Source organism: Calypte anna, chromosome 2 (assembly GCF_003957555.1).
Source record: "Calypte anna isolate BGI_N300 chromosome 2, bCalAnn1_v1.p, whole genome shotgun sequence".
NCBI lineage: Eukaryota > Metazoa > Chordata > Aves > Apodiformes > Trochilidae > Calypte > Calypte anna.
This window is the reverse complement of record NC_044245.1, coordinates 25,152,188-25,169,919: the sequence shown is the minus strand read 5'-3', so window position 1 is coordinate 25,169,919 and position 17,732 is coordinate 25,152,188. Positions and strand designations below refer to the sequence as shown.

The 17,732-nt window shown below is 39.3% G+C and overlaps 1 protein-coding gene across 2 annotated transcripts in view; it reads right to left on the bottom strand.

Moving 5' to 3' along the window:
* The window catches only part of DYNC1I1 (dynein cytoplasmic 1 intermediate chain 1), a 186,813-nt gene that overhangs the window by 147,224 nt on the left and 21,857 nt on the right, over nucleotides 1-17,732 (bottom strand). For both annotated transcript variants that reach the window (XM_030444777.1, XM_030444778.1), the window contains exons 5-6: nucleotides 3,823-3,882; nucleotides 247-362 (exon numbers count right to left, since the gene is read on the bottom strand). In XM_030444777.1, coding sequence (XP_030300637.1) covers nucleotides 247-362; nucleotides 3,823-3,882 — 176 coding nt within the window. The remainder of the gene's footprint in view (nucleotides 1-246; nucleotides 363-3,822; nucleotides 3,883-17,732) is intronic.

The window sequence follows — 17,732 nt, the reverse complement described above, 5'->3', positions numbered from 1 at the left end:
GCTGTTATCCAAGCACAAGCCATTGTAAGGCAGAAATAGTTCAGTTCCACCTGAATTTAAAGTCATTATTTTAATTATTCTCACCAGAACAGCCATTAATCACAGAAACAATACCTGGCCTGCAGAAAACATGTGAGAAGTAGCTATGTTATGATTTACTATTATTTTTCTTAGATTCTTTAACTCTTACTCAAATATGCATATTCCATGAAAATGTTTTCTTTCAAAATACAAGAAAAATCTTACCTTCAGACTGATGCGTGGCAAGAGGTGTCTGTGTCTCCTTGGAGTAGGATACCACCTCCCGAGGTAAGAAATCCACCTGGGTAATCTTTGACACCCCTAGTTTGTGCAGTCTGCGTCTAAGGTGGAATACATTACACCAGAAGGTTAGTCATGTCAGGTGTAAATCAGCAGCAAGAACAATAGTCTTTGCTTTTATGAAAAGGATTAAAAAAAAAACAAACCCAACACTTCAGTGTTTGCTAAGACAAAACACAATACACTATGCATGAGAAGTACCTAATTGCAGTGAAGAAAATTAACCTGGGAGCCATTTGCCATAATAAAGTACAGGTACTGAAGCTCTGGATCATGCTGCTGAGAGGGAGAATGAGGGAAGAGAAACGACCTGCCTGTACCCCTCATAACATGCAACAAAATTCTCTTCCATACCATCCTTACTACAATGTGCCAGCTCAAAAGAATTAATCCTCATCCTGGGGTGTACAAGAGTGGAAAGGCCACAGTGGGTGTTAACCAGGCTGGATTAGGACTGTCAGATGTTCACCTGAGAGCAATAATAGAGCCCTTAATTGGCAAGGTGGGTCATTTCCATAAAGAAAGAGATTCACCCTTCCAAGGGACTCATCTGTAGAATTGGTGTGGCTTTACAATCACTACAGACCTAATGCAAGGGTTGGAGGGGAGCTCTGGGACACAGCTGGAACAGGATGGGTATAGCTGCCTTTTCTACTACTTCTCTTACTTTAAATAAGCCATATGAAATAAATTTAAAAAGCCAACTAACTGTAAGTGGGTAAGGGGAAAAATGAGACAGCTGAACATGCTCATGAACACTTTTAGTCATACACAGCTCAGTCAATAGTGGTGGTTGGGGGGAATCAATTTGTTTCTTGAACATTATTGACTGTCTGTGGAGAGGGAAAAACAAACAGTTATTTGTGAGTGTTTTAGTAGAAAAAAATGCCAGTTTCAAGGAAAAAATATCCACACAATAAACAAATCAACTAAATAAGTCCAGCTGCCCAGATTAACAAGTGCAAGCATGCTTAGGGAAGTAAATTAATGGACATGATATTTCTGAATTGCTAGGTCATTAGAACAATTTGGAAAAGCAGAAAAATCACACACATTATCCATATCCTCTCCATTTGCCTGAATGTCAGAAGAACAGAGGTCAAAGGTTTTTGCTTTAGATATTCAATTAAGATTGATTTGAAAACTGAACTCTTCAGCTGGTTAATGCTGCATCAGCTATGTATTTTTCTAATCTGTTTTACTGGCTCGGTTGTTGCTAAGCTGAATACAATTACATTCAGCAGGTAATCAGTATGAATCAGCCATGTCATGTAACAAACCACTAAAGCAGAAATAGTATTACAGCTCTGAGCCTTTCTTCTTTTCAATAGGGAAAAATAAACAGGCCTCCCCCCTTACAACCATCTGTGACGTTGCCAGTACGAACAAAAGCTACAATTGTCTGAAGAACCTAAGTGGGGAAGAAAAACTTGTATAGCTTGTGATAAATTTTGTCTAAAGTTTTAGCAGCCTTAAATTTTTGTAGCTGCTTTAACTGAGGGTTTGTGTGTATTCACACAAGTATCCCACCCCAGCAAAATCTCACATGCTTTACCTCCTTCAGCATCAAATGTGAAAACTCTGTTGCCTACTTGATCAATTAGGCTTTCCTATGTAACCAGTCCTCTGTGCTTCAACCCTGGGCTACTGGTTTCATTTACTAAGATTCTGAACTCTTCTGCATTGAAAGAGCTTCTTGCCTATGGTCTTGGTTAAGTATAATCTCTAATTAATTATGTGTCTAATCTGGGCCTAATTAGAACCTCAACTAATTCCAGCAACAGTTTCACATGAGGTCATTCCATATCTTATCAACTGCCCGTGGATGGAGGGAACATTGATCCCACTGGAGAGCCAGATTTAACTGCTAGCTGGGTCAGCCTCTTTGTAGATCACTAACCTAGAAGTGAGATACATCCCTGAGCACTGTGTTGAGAGAATGTGTGGAATTTTTCACCTTAAACATTTTTAGTTCATGAATTGCTGGTACCTGTACAAATGTTGCTCAGATCCTGTTAAGTACTGGTGGAGCCAGGAAGGTCCTTATTTATCTGAAGGAAAATGAAGCCTTAGTTCTTTTTTACCCCTGTTAAGCAACCTGTAATGGTTCTTGTGTAACTAAATGTCAGCCTCCACAGGTTCTCTAACTCTGCCTTGGTTTTGAAGACAGTTTTCTTTCAAAAGGGGCAGGATTCTTCCCTATCCTTGTAGATTTACTATTTGGCTTATTTCCTTTGCACTGGATGCTGACAAAAGATTGAAGTCCTGTGGCTATACACAGGGTCATCTTTACCTGAGTTAAATAAACCTCCTTGCTTTGCACAACCATTTGAGGAACCTTGCTCTTGGAAGTTCTCACCTTTTAATCTAAACTTGTGGGGAACAGAAACTGCAGTTTCCAAAAGGTTTCTGTACATCAAACCAGCTCAAGAAATTCTACCTTTCTGGTATGGTTCAGATAAAGCTGTAGAAGCTGGATCTATTTCAAACCATACTCAGGTGAAAATTACAAACATTCCTAACAGTTCTGGATGTAGAACAGCCCTGTAAAGAAAGCTCTCCAGATGCTTTCGGCTCCTTCTGATCATCTGTCCTTATGAACTCAAGCTGGGAGTGATGTCAATAAGTAGTTAAAGGGAATTGTGGTTTTTTCTTTTAGAATGGTGAATGGTTTTCAGATGAATTACTAAAAGCATAGGACACTTGCCCATAGTCATGGATAGAGAAGCCTATAAGCTCATAGGTAAAGAAATTTCTTTAGCATACAGATTCAGTTTTACCTATGACTCAAATTCAGAAGAACCTGAGGAACTACTATCTATTTTTTTTAGAGGAGCAATTTACCTTATGCACGTTTGCAGGAATCATTTCTGATTTATTTAAATTACCTTTTTTTTTTTCACATGTTTAGTGTAGAGAAGTTCTATCCCAAATGAAAAAAAATTAATTTTATCTCCAGTACGATTTGAAAAATGCTTGATCGGCCTGAATTCGATTAAGATGGCAATGACTCTTGGACTATGATCATATTTAAGTGCACAATTGTAAGCACATATACAGCTCCTAAGAAAAAAAGAGAAACTATCAACTGCATGTAGAAACAGCATAACTACAGCAAAGGGGAAGGAGGGGAAAAAGTATCTTGCAAATGATCCAGAGAGAAAAGTCCAAATCAACGGATACAAACAAGACCGATGTAACTGTACATGCACATTTTAGTGCCACAATAATAACATTTCATCTGTAATGAAATAGTTATTTGTATTGTGTTTCAGGCAACAGAAATAGCAGATTCTTTTCTCACACACTTCTTTAAATAGCTGGGGCTTTTTGCTGAAGCTTCAAATTGATCAAATGAAAAAAAAGGAAACTTAAATTATGGCCTTTTTGAATCAACAAAGCAAATGAAAATCACATAAACGCATCTCAGCTGGGAAGCATTTTCAACATAATTCTTGCAAAGAAATGATAAACAAATAACAAAAAAGAGCTGACATATACCCAAGTTCAGAGTCAGACTGGAGCTGCAGCACTGAGGGGTCTGTGTCCCATTGCAAGGTCCTAGGGTGGTAATCAGCCGTGCAGCACAAAGGGGAGGGGGGGGGGGAAAAAGAACACACAGAATTAAATGAAAGGATGACCAAAACCCCACCTCATTAGTTACATGCTCTGTGTCATACGTTCAACCTCCAAATGCAAGGGACAGCCACAGTTATGTCAAAGAAGGTTTGTATGTCACACTGTGATAGGGCAGGCAACTTATTAAAATTACATATCATTGGTAAGCTGGGGGAAGTAGCTGGGTTTCCCTTCTAATAGTGGACAATGAAATATTTTAGAATTGTTTTTTCCTGAATGTTTTCTAACTCTTAAACTACAATTGATGTTTTCCAAATAACCTGTAAAATCTGCAGGCACAATTCATTGTAATCACGTTTTTATGATAAGGTGGAGTGAACCCTGGCCATGAGCTCTACTGAAGAGTACTCCTAAGACTGAGAGTAAGACACCCTTTAAATGGTGCCTTGGGCAAAAACATCATTTAATGTGTAAGCCAACGAGTGGTACATCAACACCAGCTCTGACATATTCTGGGGGCATCTGGGACAAGTACACAAAATCTTCTCTTCCTCCAGATGAAATTTCTGGTGAAGAGGAGAATGATACATCTGGGGAAAACAGATCTCTGGCAGTCTCCTGCTGTCACCAAATGTGGGAATGCTCCAGAGGTGTGGTCTGAAATAAAAACATTGTTCCTTGTGCTGCAGTGCAACCTGCCATGCTTCTATCTCTAAAATACTTTACAATCACTCAAAGAGCCTTTCTGGAGCACTGCAAAATACTTCTAATCCCCCAGTTTAGAAATAAAAAATTTGACATATTGAGGCCAGCACTCATTTCCTGGCTTTTGATTTTACTTTATTTTTCCTCCCTCAGGAAGCCACATCTCATATGCAAGAAAGCTGTCTCCATCCGTGATAGAAACAGGCTTCTACATACAAGTAGAATAAATACAAGTTTGTCTTCCGAGCACCTTTTCTGTAGCATGAAAAATACATTATGTATTTCACTAGCACAGACTAAAGCAAAGGAAAGCACTCCTCTACTAAAGCAAGTAAGTCATGCAGACACTCTGGATAATGAGCGCCCTATAAATTCAAAGTTTCTCTCATTTCTTCTGAATAAAACTTTTGGGAATACAGAGAACACAATGTTAACAGGTTCTGCCCAAACCAGCCATATAGCCTGCCATGCTCAATTTACAAAAGACTTTCTGCAGCAATAGCAACAGCTGCCCATGAATCACTCCTGTAAGCTCACAAGTTATTGACTTAGGTTAAAGCAGATCTCCTAAACCTCTATTACTATGCTACCTCCTGTATTTAGTAAACTCACCAATTCTGTTACCAATGTTAACTCACTCTCTGGAGAGACAGACGTGCTACACTCCATTGTGTCAGAGTGAAAGAGAATCAATCTCAACACCCTGTACACACAAAAAGAATGCAGAATTGCAATGTGAAGGTGTTTTCCCATGCAACATAAAGGCACCTCTTATGATCCATAGTGTATCAGCATGAAAGACTTCACAGGCATATAGAAAGACTTCTCCAAAATGGAACTATATTAGAAAAAGGTCAGAGACAAAACAACACAGTAATAAAGAACAGATTTTTTTTTTCCTTGTAATTTGACTGTAACTCAAACACAGTGAAAAGGAAAACAGACATAACTATCTGAATGCCTGATGCAAGGCAAAGGCATCAGTGACAAATGTGTTATAGATCCTCTACTAAAAATGCTATACATGTTAAAATGCCTCTTGTAATGTCACCAGGGTCAGCAGCATATATTAGAACTTGCTGTGTAAATGCCAGTTTCTAATCCTGTAGCTGCCTAGGGGATACTTATACATGCATACCCAGCTTTTCCAAACACTTAAAGGAAAAGATACATAGCTCTTTTAGTTCCCCCATTCCCTTTATCCACTTTCAAATCTACAAAATTTCCTAAGGTATAAAGACCATACCATCAGAAAGAATGGTATCACCAGATTAAAACAAAAGCTTACAACAAGTCTTTAAAGAGGTACAAACTCCACATTCTACCTCTAAGAATCCAGACCAAGTGGCAAGAGAGGGCACATTTACCTCGTATTCAGCTGAATGCCTAAACAAAATAAATTAAGAGATCTCATGCAGTCAGTAGAGCACTGAAATGCCCACAGTATGAGAACAGCAACATGTATGGTTGTGGCCATCATTTTTTATGTGCAGACTATACCTGTAGAGGAGACATGTTCTTCCCTTAAGTACTTCATTACCTGGATTCTGACCTAAAGACTTCACCATTCTTGACACTGATACATACTTTTAATAGCAATTCTCCTTGCCTGTTGATTACACCTGTTTTCAACAGTTTTAGTGCATCTGCAAAACATTTCCTAGATTTGTGCTCCAAACGATAATTGTTCTCTCTGCATCATTGTGCTACCACTTGCAAAAGCTTGAAAAACAGATAAGGAAGCAATCTGCTGTGTGCTCTCAAGCTTGGCTGAGCAATTTTGTCACAGAAAATGAGGCTGCAGATAGTGAGATCTTCAGGTTTCAATTCTTTTGCCCTAAAAGACACAGAGCAGAAGTCTCCACACTTGCACGGTGGAGGCTGAGGAGCACAGGGCGAGACTAGATGTTTCAAGGAACAATATTGATTTGTCCTTTGCCTCTTCCTGGCACCTGAAGAATGTCTGCAGTTCAAAATGAAAGTGAGTGCACAGTAAAGATGTAATCTGGACCTGCAATTTAGCCAGTTTCCATGACAATGGCATTGAAAAAGAAATAAATAGATTCTTTGAGGATTAGCAGCCCAAAGACGATGTTGAATAGCCTGTGCTGTCATCCAGACTGGGAAATTAAAGCTAATCTGCTTGTGATGAGCAGACATAGCATATGACAGTCCCTGATCATTCAGACGAGCATCACAATGATGCCTGTTCTCCTGTGGACAGCCTTCAGAGGGGACTGTGAAATGCCACTGGATCTCCATGAAAAAGCAATGCTACGCTTTTTCAAATCTAGTGCATGAGTTCTTTCTCCAGAGATTTCTTTGTGAAGAAAAGGATTAGGTACTGTTCTTCTTTCTTTTTTTTTTTTTTTTTCTTTTCTTTCAGCATCATAAAAGAAAACTGCAATTAGCTTTGGGACTTCCAGTCACCCAAAGACGGAAAGAGAGAGTAACATTACAAAACCCAAGGACAAGTGCTTGGCCCAGGAGAACTTCTTGACCAGTAGGTTAGCACTCAGGAACCTGTGCTTCTACTCTGGACCCTTTCAGGGAGCACAAGTTGGTGAAAATTGCTCTAAATGGAATCAAGGGATTTTGGCACAGGCCTGTGTAGAAGAGACATATTTATTTTCTACATTAGCATTTTAATGGGAAAAAGAGACTTGAGCATTAGATCTAGTAGGGAAAATAGTGCACCTTTGGACATTCCACAGACCTCCTGCAAACCATCCAAGCTGAGTACACCTCCTCCTCTAGCAAGTGCACACGGCATGGGAAGGGTGCTAGGAACCTCACTCAGCATGAGCTGCACAACCAGGATTAATCCAGATCAGGCTACTGCCACCACCCAGACAGCATTGACACATTTTTTTTTAGTTTGGTTTTTTTTTTTGTTTTGTTTTGTTTTTAAATCAGAACTAGCCAAAGTAGTTCGTTTCAAAGCTGGTTTCTACATAAGCCTCCCACATACTGACAAACAATAGCCCTGCTATCAATCTTTCTTTCACAGGTTTGGTGCACAACAGCTGCCCTTGGATGATTGTAGGATAAAAAGTGTTACTATGATCAAGTAACAGATTGTTCTAAAGCAGCATGAAGGGAATGAGGGCTTTTAAATCTTGCACTAAGTAGACAAGGTATCAGTGTTATTACCTCTCTTTAAACTGATCTGCTTTCACTGCCTTCCTTTAGATAGGCAAATTTCAGAAGTCTCTATTTGCTCTGTATTATCATCTCAATAATCTATTTTTTTCCCTTGAATTTAGGACAGTATTCACACTGCTGCCATTTCAGCTCCTAGTACTGAAAAAGTACCAGAGAATTTTGAAACAATGCATCTTCTTTTCTCCCCAGTGAGAAGGGCAATAACCTACAGAAAGAAATCAACAGGAGGAAGAGACCTAAGTGTCCTACATTTATTAAAGGACTGGATGGTAAAGAAACTTGATTTATTTTTCTATTCTGAATTCATACCCGAAGCATTAGGGAGATATTCAGTACACAGTTTTGAGAGGACAGAGAGCACTGCAAAATTGAAGGTGGAAAGTGAAAGGAATTTGAGTAGAGGTATTCCCTTCTCTGTATTATTAGTAGTATGAAAAAGCAGGCACTCTGCCATCTCTCGGGATGACCTGTAGAACCTTACTTCCATAAGATTTTATTCTGATTTCATAATGTTAATTATGGAGATTAAACATGTGGAAAATTAAAATAAATAAACTAAAAATAAAACATTTTAACTCTTTTGGCAAGTTCCCAGCCTCAGAATTCACTAATGAAGCAGAGAGTCTGTCATCCAAAACTGTCTGGAATCCATGAGAACTTCTCAGCTGATTCAAGCAACATTTTGGCCTCAGTGATGGTATTCGAAACACATAAAGCATCAGTGCCAATACATAAACTTAATAAATCACCATCATAAAATGAAATTTAATACCTGGAATAATGGTTAGATTGCAGTAAAACTTGGCTCCGGTAAGTGCCCCAATCCAACACTTTTCATTGAACCAGAGTGCAACGTGCTGGCAGCTTAGTTCTGACTGAAACTTTCCTGAAATTACAATCATATCCTCCCCCATCTGTTGCTGATGCTGCAGAACATGTGTTCTGTATGACTTCTTTTCTCTTCCCACTATCCCTCCCAGGTCAAGAGCAACCAGGCCTGAAAATCCATGCTCTTGAAAAAGGCTGCTCACAGAAATAAAAGCAAACCCTGCAACCCCACGGGGCCTCCAGCAGGGTAGAAGTCTCTTTTCAGTGTTGCAAATCACACTTTCAAGCAGACCTGGAGGAAAGCAAACTGCATATTCTGACACCTCCTGTCACCAAGAGGTGTTGTGCTTTCCAGATCAGGAGAAACCCACACTGGCAGCGTACTGAGTCCTGAGGTATCTGCTGAACTGAGATATCCATATGTGTCCCTAATGAAACAACATGAGCCCTGACAGGTCCCAAACCCTGCAGCTTCCTTCGCAGCAACAGCAATGTCCTGAAATGACCCTTTGTATGGGAAATAGAAATGTCCTCCTTACCCTAAAATACACTGAAGGACTGTGCCATGACTCCTCAGATTAAGGTGCACTGAGGTTTCCAGAGATCAGAGGTCAGTCTCATTAAACAGATCAACATCTGCTACTGAGAGCCTAGAAACAAGGATGGACTCACCCACAGCATATGGAATCACCCAAAGCATCTGAAATCTCACAGAGCCTTTGTGAATCAGAGTAATGTTTCTAAAATTATATGAATGTGACTCTCTCATTTCCCCCACCTGGCTTATTGGGGCGTTTTGGCATTACAGGGGGTACTTATAGTCTCTTCAGGCACCTAAATGAAGTGCTCCATTAATGAAACATATCATCACAGGCTCTCTGCATCCAAACAGAAAGACAGGAGATGGGTCCATACATCAGTTCAGACCACTCAACTTAGACTCCAACTGTGAGGAGGTTTTAGAGGAGCTGTCTACAAAGAATCTGCGGGGATTGCCCAGTTAAGTTGGCTGAATTACTTGGGAGGTAAATAAAGAAGATGGAGCCGAACTCCTCTTGGTGGTGCACAGTGAGAGGATAAGAGGCAGTTGATACAAACTCAGAGAAGGAAATTCCACCTGAATGTAAGAAAAAAACTTCTTTACTACCCTCACAGGGTAGTCAAACACTTCAACAGGTTGGCCAGGGGAGCCTCCATCCTTATTTTTGGAGTCTCCATCCTTTGGAGTCTCCATCCTTTCAGAGACTCAAAATCCAATTGGACACAGAGTGACAAACCTGCTCTAAACAGGGTGGGGGGGTGACTGGATCTCCAGAGATTACTTCCACCCTCAGCCATGCTTCGTTGTGTGATTCTGTGCTCTCCTTTTCACCTCCCTGCTGGCACCTACTGAAGAGCCAAGGGGCTATATCTGCACTGATGGGAGATCTACTTGAGAACCTGCAAGGAACCTGAAAGGTTCAGCCTGCTTCTTGCTTTTTTTTATTGTAACTTCAAAAGCAACTAGCATGAGAAGTGAATTAGGAAAAAAGAGTTAACAAAAAAGCCCAAAATTGCTAAAGAACAACAGGATTCCTCATTCTGGTGCAAAAAGGAACTCCATGCTGAAAATGCAGGCCTGGATAATTAAAAAATTCAGAATTGCTTATGTTAAGAACTGTGCACCTGCACATAGATGATATCCTGGAAAACATGTTCCACACAACTCATGCTTTAAAAAATACTAGATGCAACAACTGTGAGATATAAGAACCATTTTAAACACAGTACAATGCTCAACATGTGTGGAAATGCCTTCTTTCAATATGATACCAAAGAGTCCACAAATCAAAATCAAAGATTTTTTGCAAGTTCAAAATATTTCGTATCATGCATCTAGACTTTTTTTTATTTGCTTCTTCAAGGTCTGAATATTGCCAGAATTAATTTAAGGCTGCATAATTACTTTGCTATAAATTTTTCAAGAGTTCTACACTACTTTGTTGTGTCGGTTTCCCCAGAGCTCCTACTTTACTGTTGATTAATTAGAAAATCTGAGCTAGGAAGCTGTTGGTGAGAAATTACTGTAAATGTTTAAAACTATGTATGTGTATAGATAAGCTGTTTCATTTTATTAATTTCATTTTAGAGCTTTAAAATCTTAATTTTCCCCACCATAATTTTCACTTTCTGATATTTGTCATACATTTAGAGTGTCTCTCCAAAACAAAATACATCAAGAAAAAGATTAAAAGCTACTAGTCAGAGTTGGAAAGGCACCACTTGCCTCAATTGATGCATTGCTTTTAAGCCACTATTCTGCTGCCATCTGTGCTCTGTTTTGCAGATCTGTTCCACTCTGAAAGGATTGGCAGAAGGAAAGTACCTTCCTTGTGCTACTTGCTTTCTGAAGCACATGATGAGCAAGATGGCTATCAGCAGTCAGGGAGGATTTGTGTCTCAACAAGATGCTCGCTTGTGCTTGTAGAGCAATGTGCTCTGATTTCACCAGGGCTTTTTCTGCTTGGAGCTGGGCTGCAAATCAGAATAGGAAATTCCATCATACATTCAGCAAGCAAGGAGTTTGGCACCACTGCTGTGCGTTTGCATTTACACTTCCAAGCAGGCTGACACCCCTGACTCCCAGCCTTCCCCAATAAAAAGAGCAGCTATAACCTCCTGGGAGCAAAGCACTCTTTCAGATGCTTGGCAACCATAACAGCCTTCCTCAGAAGGGCACGGTTTTAAAATTCTCTTCTTCATTTTTTTTTAAAGATATTTTTACAAAATATCACGGACAAGTAATAGTTAAAGCACATGTATATTTCAAATAATTAAAAATTATTTTAAAATCAAGGCTATGCTGATATATGTATCTAATATTTTTCAAAATCCACTCGACTTTTAAATCAGAACAAAAAATTCTATCATGCCTTTAACTGTAAGGACATATCACAGGATCTTGTTGATTCCCATTTCACAGAATTCTGCTAACTAAATCAGCAGTTACATTCACCCCATCTGCAAAACTTATTTGGTATATTAAAAGCCCATTGTTTGATTCAGGTCTACATTACAGAAAATAGTCTCCTGTCAACATAATGAACCTTGTCACCCTCACAATTTATATGCTATAGCTACAGAAATCTAAGTCTGCAAATTTACAGTGTTTTACCAGAAATGTCACTGTGGCAGCAGGCTGGACCTGTGGGGACAGAAGGTCAAATAGTCAGAAGCTTCTGCTGAGCCTCTGGACTGACACAGGTTTACTGTAAGCAGTGGATGGTGTGAATGCCCGTTTTGTAAGTGCATTAGTAAAAAACACATTCAGGAGGGGGAAGGCACAAGTTGTTTTGCTCTTGTAGCAAACCCTGAAAGTTATTTTTTAAAATAATAGTTTAATCTTGGTGGGTTTTATGACAAGTGTAAGTCAGTCCACATGACAAAACACACCTCAGATGATCACAAATACAAAGAAAGAATCTGGTGGTAAAGGTTTTACATGATATCATGTCCTGCAGGTGCTCTAAAGGAACTGCAGTACTCACATTAGGACAGCATCCACAGATACATCCAGAGTCCATGACATGCATATAAGGGAAGTTTTCTCATTTACTTCAAGTGCCTTTGGATAGAGTCATATAAAAGGCAAAGTTACATTTATTAGTCAAAACTAGGAAGGATAATTCATAGCCTTTCAGAGGAGTCAAAGAGGTAAAAGGAAGGCTGGCACATAGAATTTTTAGTTCTAGTATCACTCAGCTGAAGAAGAAGGTGAAAGATTTCAGCAAATTTTCAATTTCTTCAGTGCTAAAATCCAACAGCTACTTGCTGGAAGAAGAGTTGGTGATTTCCTTCCTTGATACTTATATACAATAGGTATATTATTTTGTGCTAACACACATATCTATACAAATGAGCAGAAAAAGCAAAATTGTTCCAGAAGGAGATGAGATTTTTGCTACAATAAGGTTGAAATGAATGTCAAAAGTTTTCATGACCCAATTTTAATAGACCAACTCAAAAACTGTATTCTGATTTTGAATGCTTAAAGCAAATAGGTACAACTAAAATTTTCTGAATCAAAATCTGTTTGAACAGAAAACCAAAATGTTTCACTCATGTTAGACTGTTGCAAAACTCCTTTAAAAAAAAAAAAAAAAAAAAAAAGCTGGAGATTCACCAAGATTTTTCCTTGGCAGCAAGTCCATATTTATAGACTTGAAGAAAATTCCTAAAAAATTAGTTACTGAAATAGCTATTCAGAGCCTCTTTTTATTTTTTCAAATTAAACATAAAATTGTGAATGAGGATTTTCTAAGGGGATTTTCAGTAGGCTAGTGAAAGAGAAAACATCTACATGCACAAACTGTACCAGTTCAGCTACATGAAACAGTTCAACATAGAAGGTGATCACATACAATTTAATTAAATCAAGATGAAATTCTGTGCAAGAGAACTGTTTAAGCCAAGCTGGCCTTAGCAAGTTAAGTTGTTTTGTTTTAAGAGGATTAGTGTTTTAGCCCTCAAAATCATCTGATTGTCTGACTAAATATATTCATGATATGCCTGGAAATAACTACAGAGAAGTAACCACAGCTGGCATGATAACCTAAATGGTTAAATGTGGCTTTATAAATTAATATTTTCTTCTGGATGCAGCTGAGGCTCAGGTTTCCAAGGCATTTTATGATGCACCCTGGGAATGGCAATCTTTCCTTCTCCTTTAATTTGTAGCATGGAGATGCTTGCTAATGAGAAAAATAATCAAAGATCTGGAGGACTGAACTCTATCCATCCTTGAGGAATGAAAGCATGAAAATTCTTAATGATGCCACAGGCTCACATGCTAAAAGGATTGCAGATGATTCTAATTAATATGGACCACTCTGACTTTGTAACTGGCACAGGCTCAAAAACACTCCCTACTTTCTAGGTCATGTATAAAGACACTTGAAAGTAACTGCCAAATATCAGTCCCTTAGGTGTCTGTTTATGTGTATAGTCTAAAAAATAAATTTTTTTTTTTAAATGGCAGGGAAAGGCTTCTAACATCCAGGGCTAAATAAATATACACTGAATATAAAGCAGAAGGATTGTGGCCCTTCTTGTGCAGGCACAAAAGAAGGGATAAGACTGGCAGAAACCTGCCTGCCTCCAGCCTTGCACAGAAACAGAGGAAAGGCAAGCCAGAAGATGTGCCAGCAGCTCAGCACAGCTGCTCACAATAAGCATCCCAGGCTCCATGGAAGGCTGACCTCCCAACCTTGCTACTGTCCTGCAAATGGGCTGAGGGTGGGAAGTGTTAAGAGAGAGATTTGTAGCATCACTTTAAAAAACAGGAGAGTTTCTATAGCAAAAATAGCTGAGGCAGCCAGGGTCCCCCCAGGCAAGGGGAGGAAGCCAGCACTGTTACTCCTTCCTTCAGAGATGCCAGCACGATTCGGGTCAAGAAGGATTAAGGCACAATTTGACTTTTAACACTGTTAGAAACTGTAAAATAAAACGTGTGCAAAGAGATCCTGATGATGATGTCATGGTAAATTATATGAGAAAAATATTAACAGCTGAGGTGTGCATTTCTGCCTTAGCAAACCCACACCCACCTGAGGGGCAACACCAGCATCCCACAAACTACTTGTCTGCCTCTAGCCACCAAGCAGACACATCTCTTGACTCCCCACTGACAAAGACTCATGTACGTAGCAGATAATGGGTTACAATCCCTCCTTTCCTGAATAAAACACCATTCAAGTGAAGTTCACCCATAAAGTAATTATTTTCCCTCAGTTTTTCCTGTAGCTGATTTAGAGTCTTTACATTTTTCTGTGCTTCCCTTTGGCTCATCCCATTTATAAAATACATATGCCACTAAGCCAACCATTTAAAAGCCATTTTGTACACATAAACTCATCTTTAAAAAACACCATAAAAAACCCTAATCTGCTACTAGTAACAGTTATAGCTGCTGCTCCTTAGGCAATAAACCACCTCTTGTCCTGGTTGCATTTGAAGAAGGATCCCTATAATTTGTGAACACAGTAACACCATGAAATGCAAAGCAGGGTGGCAGTGATGAAACAGCATCACTGCACAGAACCTGTCAAATGCATTTAGTTAATGATAAATTAGCTAAGCCCTAGGCAATAAGGTTGTGTTGGCAGTGGCTTGAGCAGATTTTACAGAAACATGGTTTTGTGAATGCCTACAAGAGATATTTTCTGTAGCTAAGGAGATAGGAAATCTGCTTCATGGACTGTAAAAGATTATCTATTACAATAATCCATCCATCCCATATAAATGAAACAGAGACCAGGATACACCTTCCTTTGCCTTCTCTGCCTAATTAAGCAGTAAAGCAGACATTTAAAAGTGAAAATGGCATTCCAACACCCTTTCTACAGCCTCTCAATGTGTTATACTGCTGTACTAGGTAAAAAAATAAAACAGTGAAAATAAAAGCTGAGTTGCAAGTCTGATTTTGAGGCAAAAAGCCTAAGAAGCACAGAATCTAAAGATTTAGTGACATTTAGATACATTCATGAGAGATCAGCAATACTACTGAATTTCAATACTATGTGGTAAGAACACACTTTGTAACTAGAGATGCCTTTTTTCTTTTGATGTGACTGACAGTGAGCAGGATTAAATATGAAACTGTAAGAGAATAAATACAATAATGACCTGCTCTGACCCACTCAAGGCACAGAAGCTCCAAAGTTGCCTCTTTCCTTTTGATTATGGATCTGAGGAACAAGAAACACTTGTGTCTGAGAATCAGATAGGAAGGAATGCAGGATTAACACAAATCTCATGTATTGAAGTATTGCATTATAAAGAATACCACCTAATAATTATATTAAAATGGGTAAATAATATGCTGCAGAGAAAAAGGACTAGAATTACCTCTGTTTCCCCTTGCACCAGGCCAATATAAACTGTGGGTGGACATCAACATAGCGAAAGAAAACTTACTCAAATTTATTTCTTTTTATACTTTATATATTCTTTTTTATAATTGACTCAAAGTAGATGGAAGCAACTCAGAATCACCTCTGATGAAAACATACATGAGTGCAGACTAATGCTGTCAGCAAGCCTCAAAAGAAAATGAGAAAGAAGACACACTCTTGACTCTCTACCACTAAGGACATCCAATCTAATGTGACAGATGCTACTGTGTTGTCTGGAATACCACTGGGAGCACATTCAGAGGTCACAGTAACTGCAAGATGAACTGACACAGTGGACAAAAAACTATGCCAACAGCCAAAGCCAAAGGTGATTCTGCTCCACAGAGAAAAGTCCTCCAGCATTACAGACAGCTGTTCTATTTCTAGGATTGCTCATGTACCACATCTAGAAATAAAACACTATAGTGATCATATATATATATACAGTGATGAGGCAATCAGGATTCAACAGTGGTCTAACAGCATATTACTGCTACAAAGCCTCTATGAGATCTGATTTCCCTTTATTTCTTCTTCTCTATGTTATCTAATGCTATGCTCAAACTCATTCTCACTGGAATTTTCATTAAATATTTACAGCTTCATCTAAATACGGATTAGCCCTGCTTTATTACAAGTAAACTTCACACACTGAAGGAAGCTAACAAATTTCAGTGCATCAAACACATCTAAACCATGCAGTATCAGTGGAATAACAACATAATTCAGAGAAGAATCACTTAAGTAAAATATAGGTAGTGCCCTAATGCAAGTTAAGAACAGTAATTATAGAAGGAGTATCTGCAGCCACACAAACCCACCAAAACCAATGGATTGTGAGAGAATTAGTGCAAAATAATCAACCTTGCGTTGTTCTGCAGCAGATAAAACACCACTTTGAAGTAACCATTCTCTGAAATAAGCTACCAGAAGATGAGGAATGCTTCCTACCATCTTTGTCTTTACAGGGTGTCCATAAAACTATCAGGTAATTAAATATATCGAAAATATGCAAGTGAGAAAGCAAAAGATCACAGATGAAGCTGTTGCAGAAAGAATGGCAACCATTAACCTTTATACATCCGTGGCAGCTGAGCCTGGTGCACTTTACTGAGCAGATGGAAGGTGGGAAACCTTATATGCAGCCTAATGAGATTCTCATGTTCCCATACAGAATGCACACAGGGAAGTGCCCCATGCATGGCACTTCACTGCACGCACAAACACACACACAGCCCCACCCAGCAAATGGGATGCTACTGATCACACAGAGCAATGTAGGGTAGTGAAGCTAGCTGGGAACACACAGAAGCACTGAAGAATACGGGCGGAAAATGGGCCACATGGATAAATCACACCTTGGACCACAAATGCAGCTCTTTCAAGCGTGCAACGCTGACACCCTGCAGGTAATACAAGAACAGAACACACACCCATGCAGGATCTTAGCATGTGAAAGCTGCCCAGTCACACAGGAGCATCCTTCCAGCACAGATACATTTCTGCTGTTTTATGCTGAGCTGACATGCAAAGCATAGACTGACCTTATTGCTCTGGCTTGACCTGTGACAGAAGACTGGGGCTCTTCCAGAGAGCTGGCTCAGCCCACAAGACCTGGTATTGAACTGCCTGGCTCTGGAGCACTGTGCAAGGTCTGTCCCTGTGTACTCTCCCAGGTGACACAAACATGCAGTTCATGGCTCTGAATGCTGAGAAGATGAGATTTATGAATGGCTAAGGTATGCTGAGCAGTAAAACATGCCTCTCCATGAGCCCTGTTTCATAGCAGTTGTGCTAAAACAGCTAGAAACTCTCTGGCACATTAAGGTAGCAAAGGTTTGGAGTATCTTCAAAGGATGGAAACAGTTATCAGAAAGAAGCTCCATATTAATGGCCCAGAATAGGCAAATTTATGTTGCCAAGCAGCTCGTGGTAAAAGCTGTTACCTCAGCCCCCCTTTTTTTTTCACATTTACTGAAGTCTAGTTAGCTGAAATCTACATTTCAGGTGTGCATGTCTGTAGAATCTAACCATCAACAATGGGACACTGGACATCAACAAAATGCTTACAAAATACTCAAAAAAACCATAATACTTATCCTGAAAGAGCCAAGCATACTCTGGAATCTTCATGGAATCCTGTAACATTGTCTTGTGGAAAATGAGTCATGTCTGAATGCATCATAACAGAAAGCCTGGTGA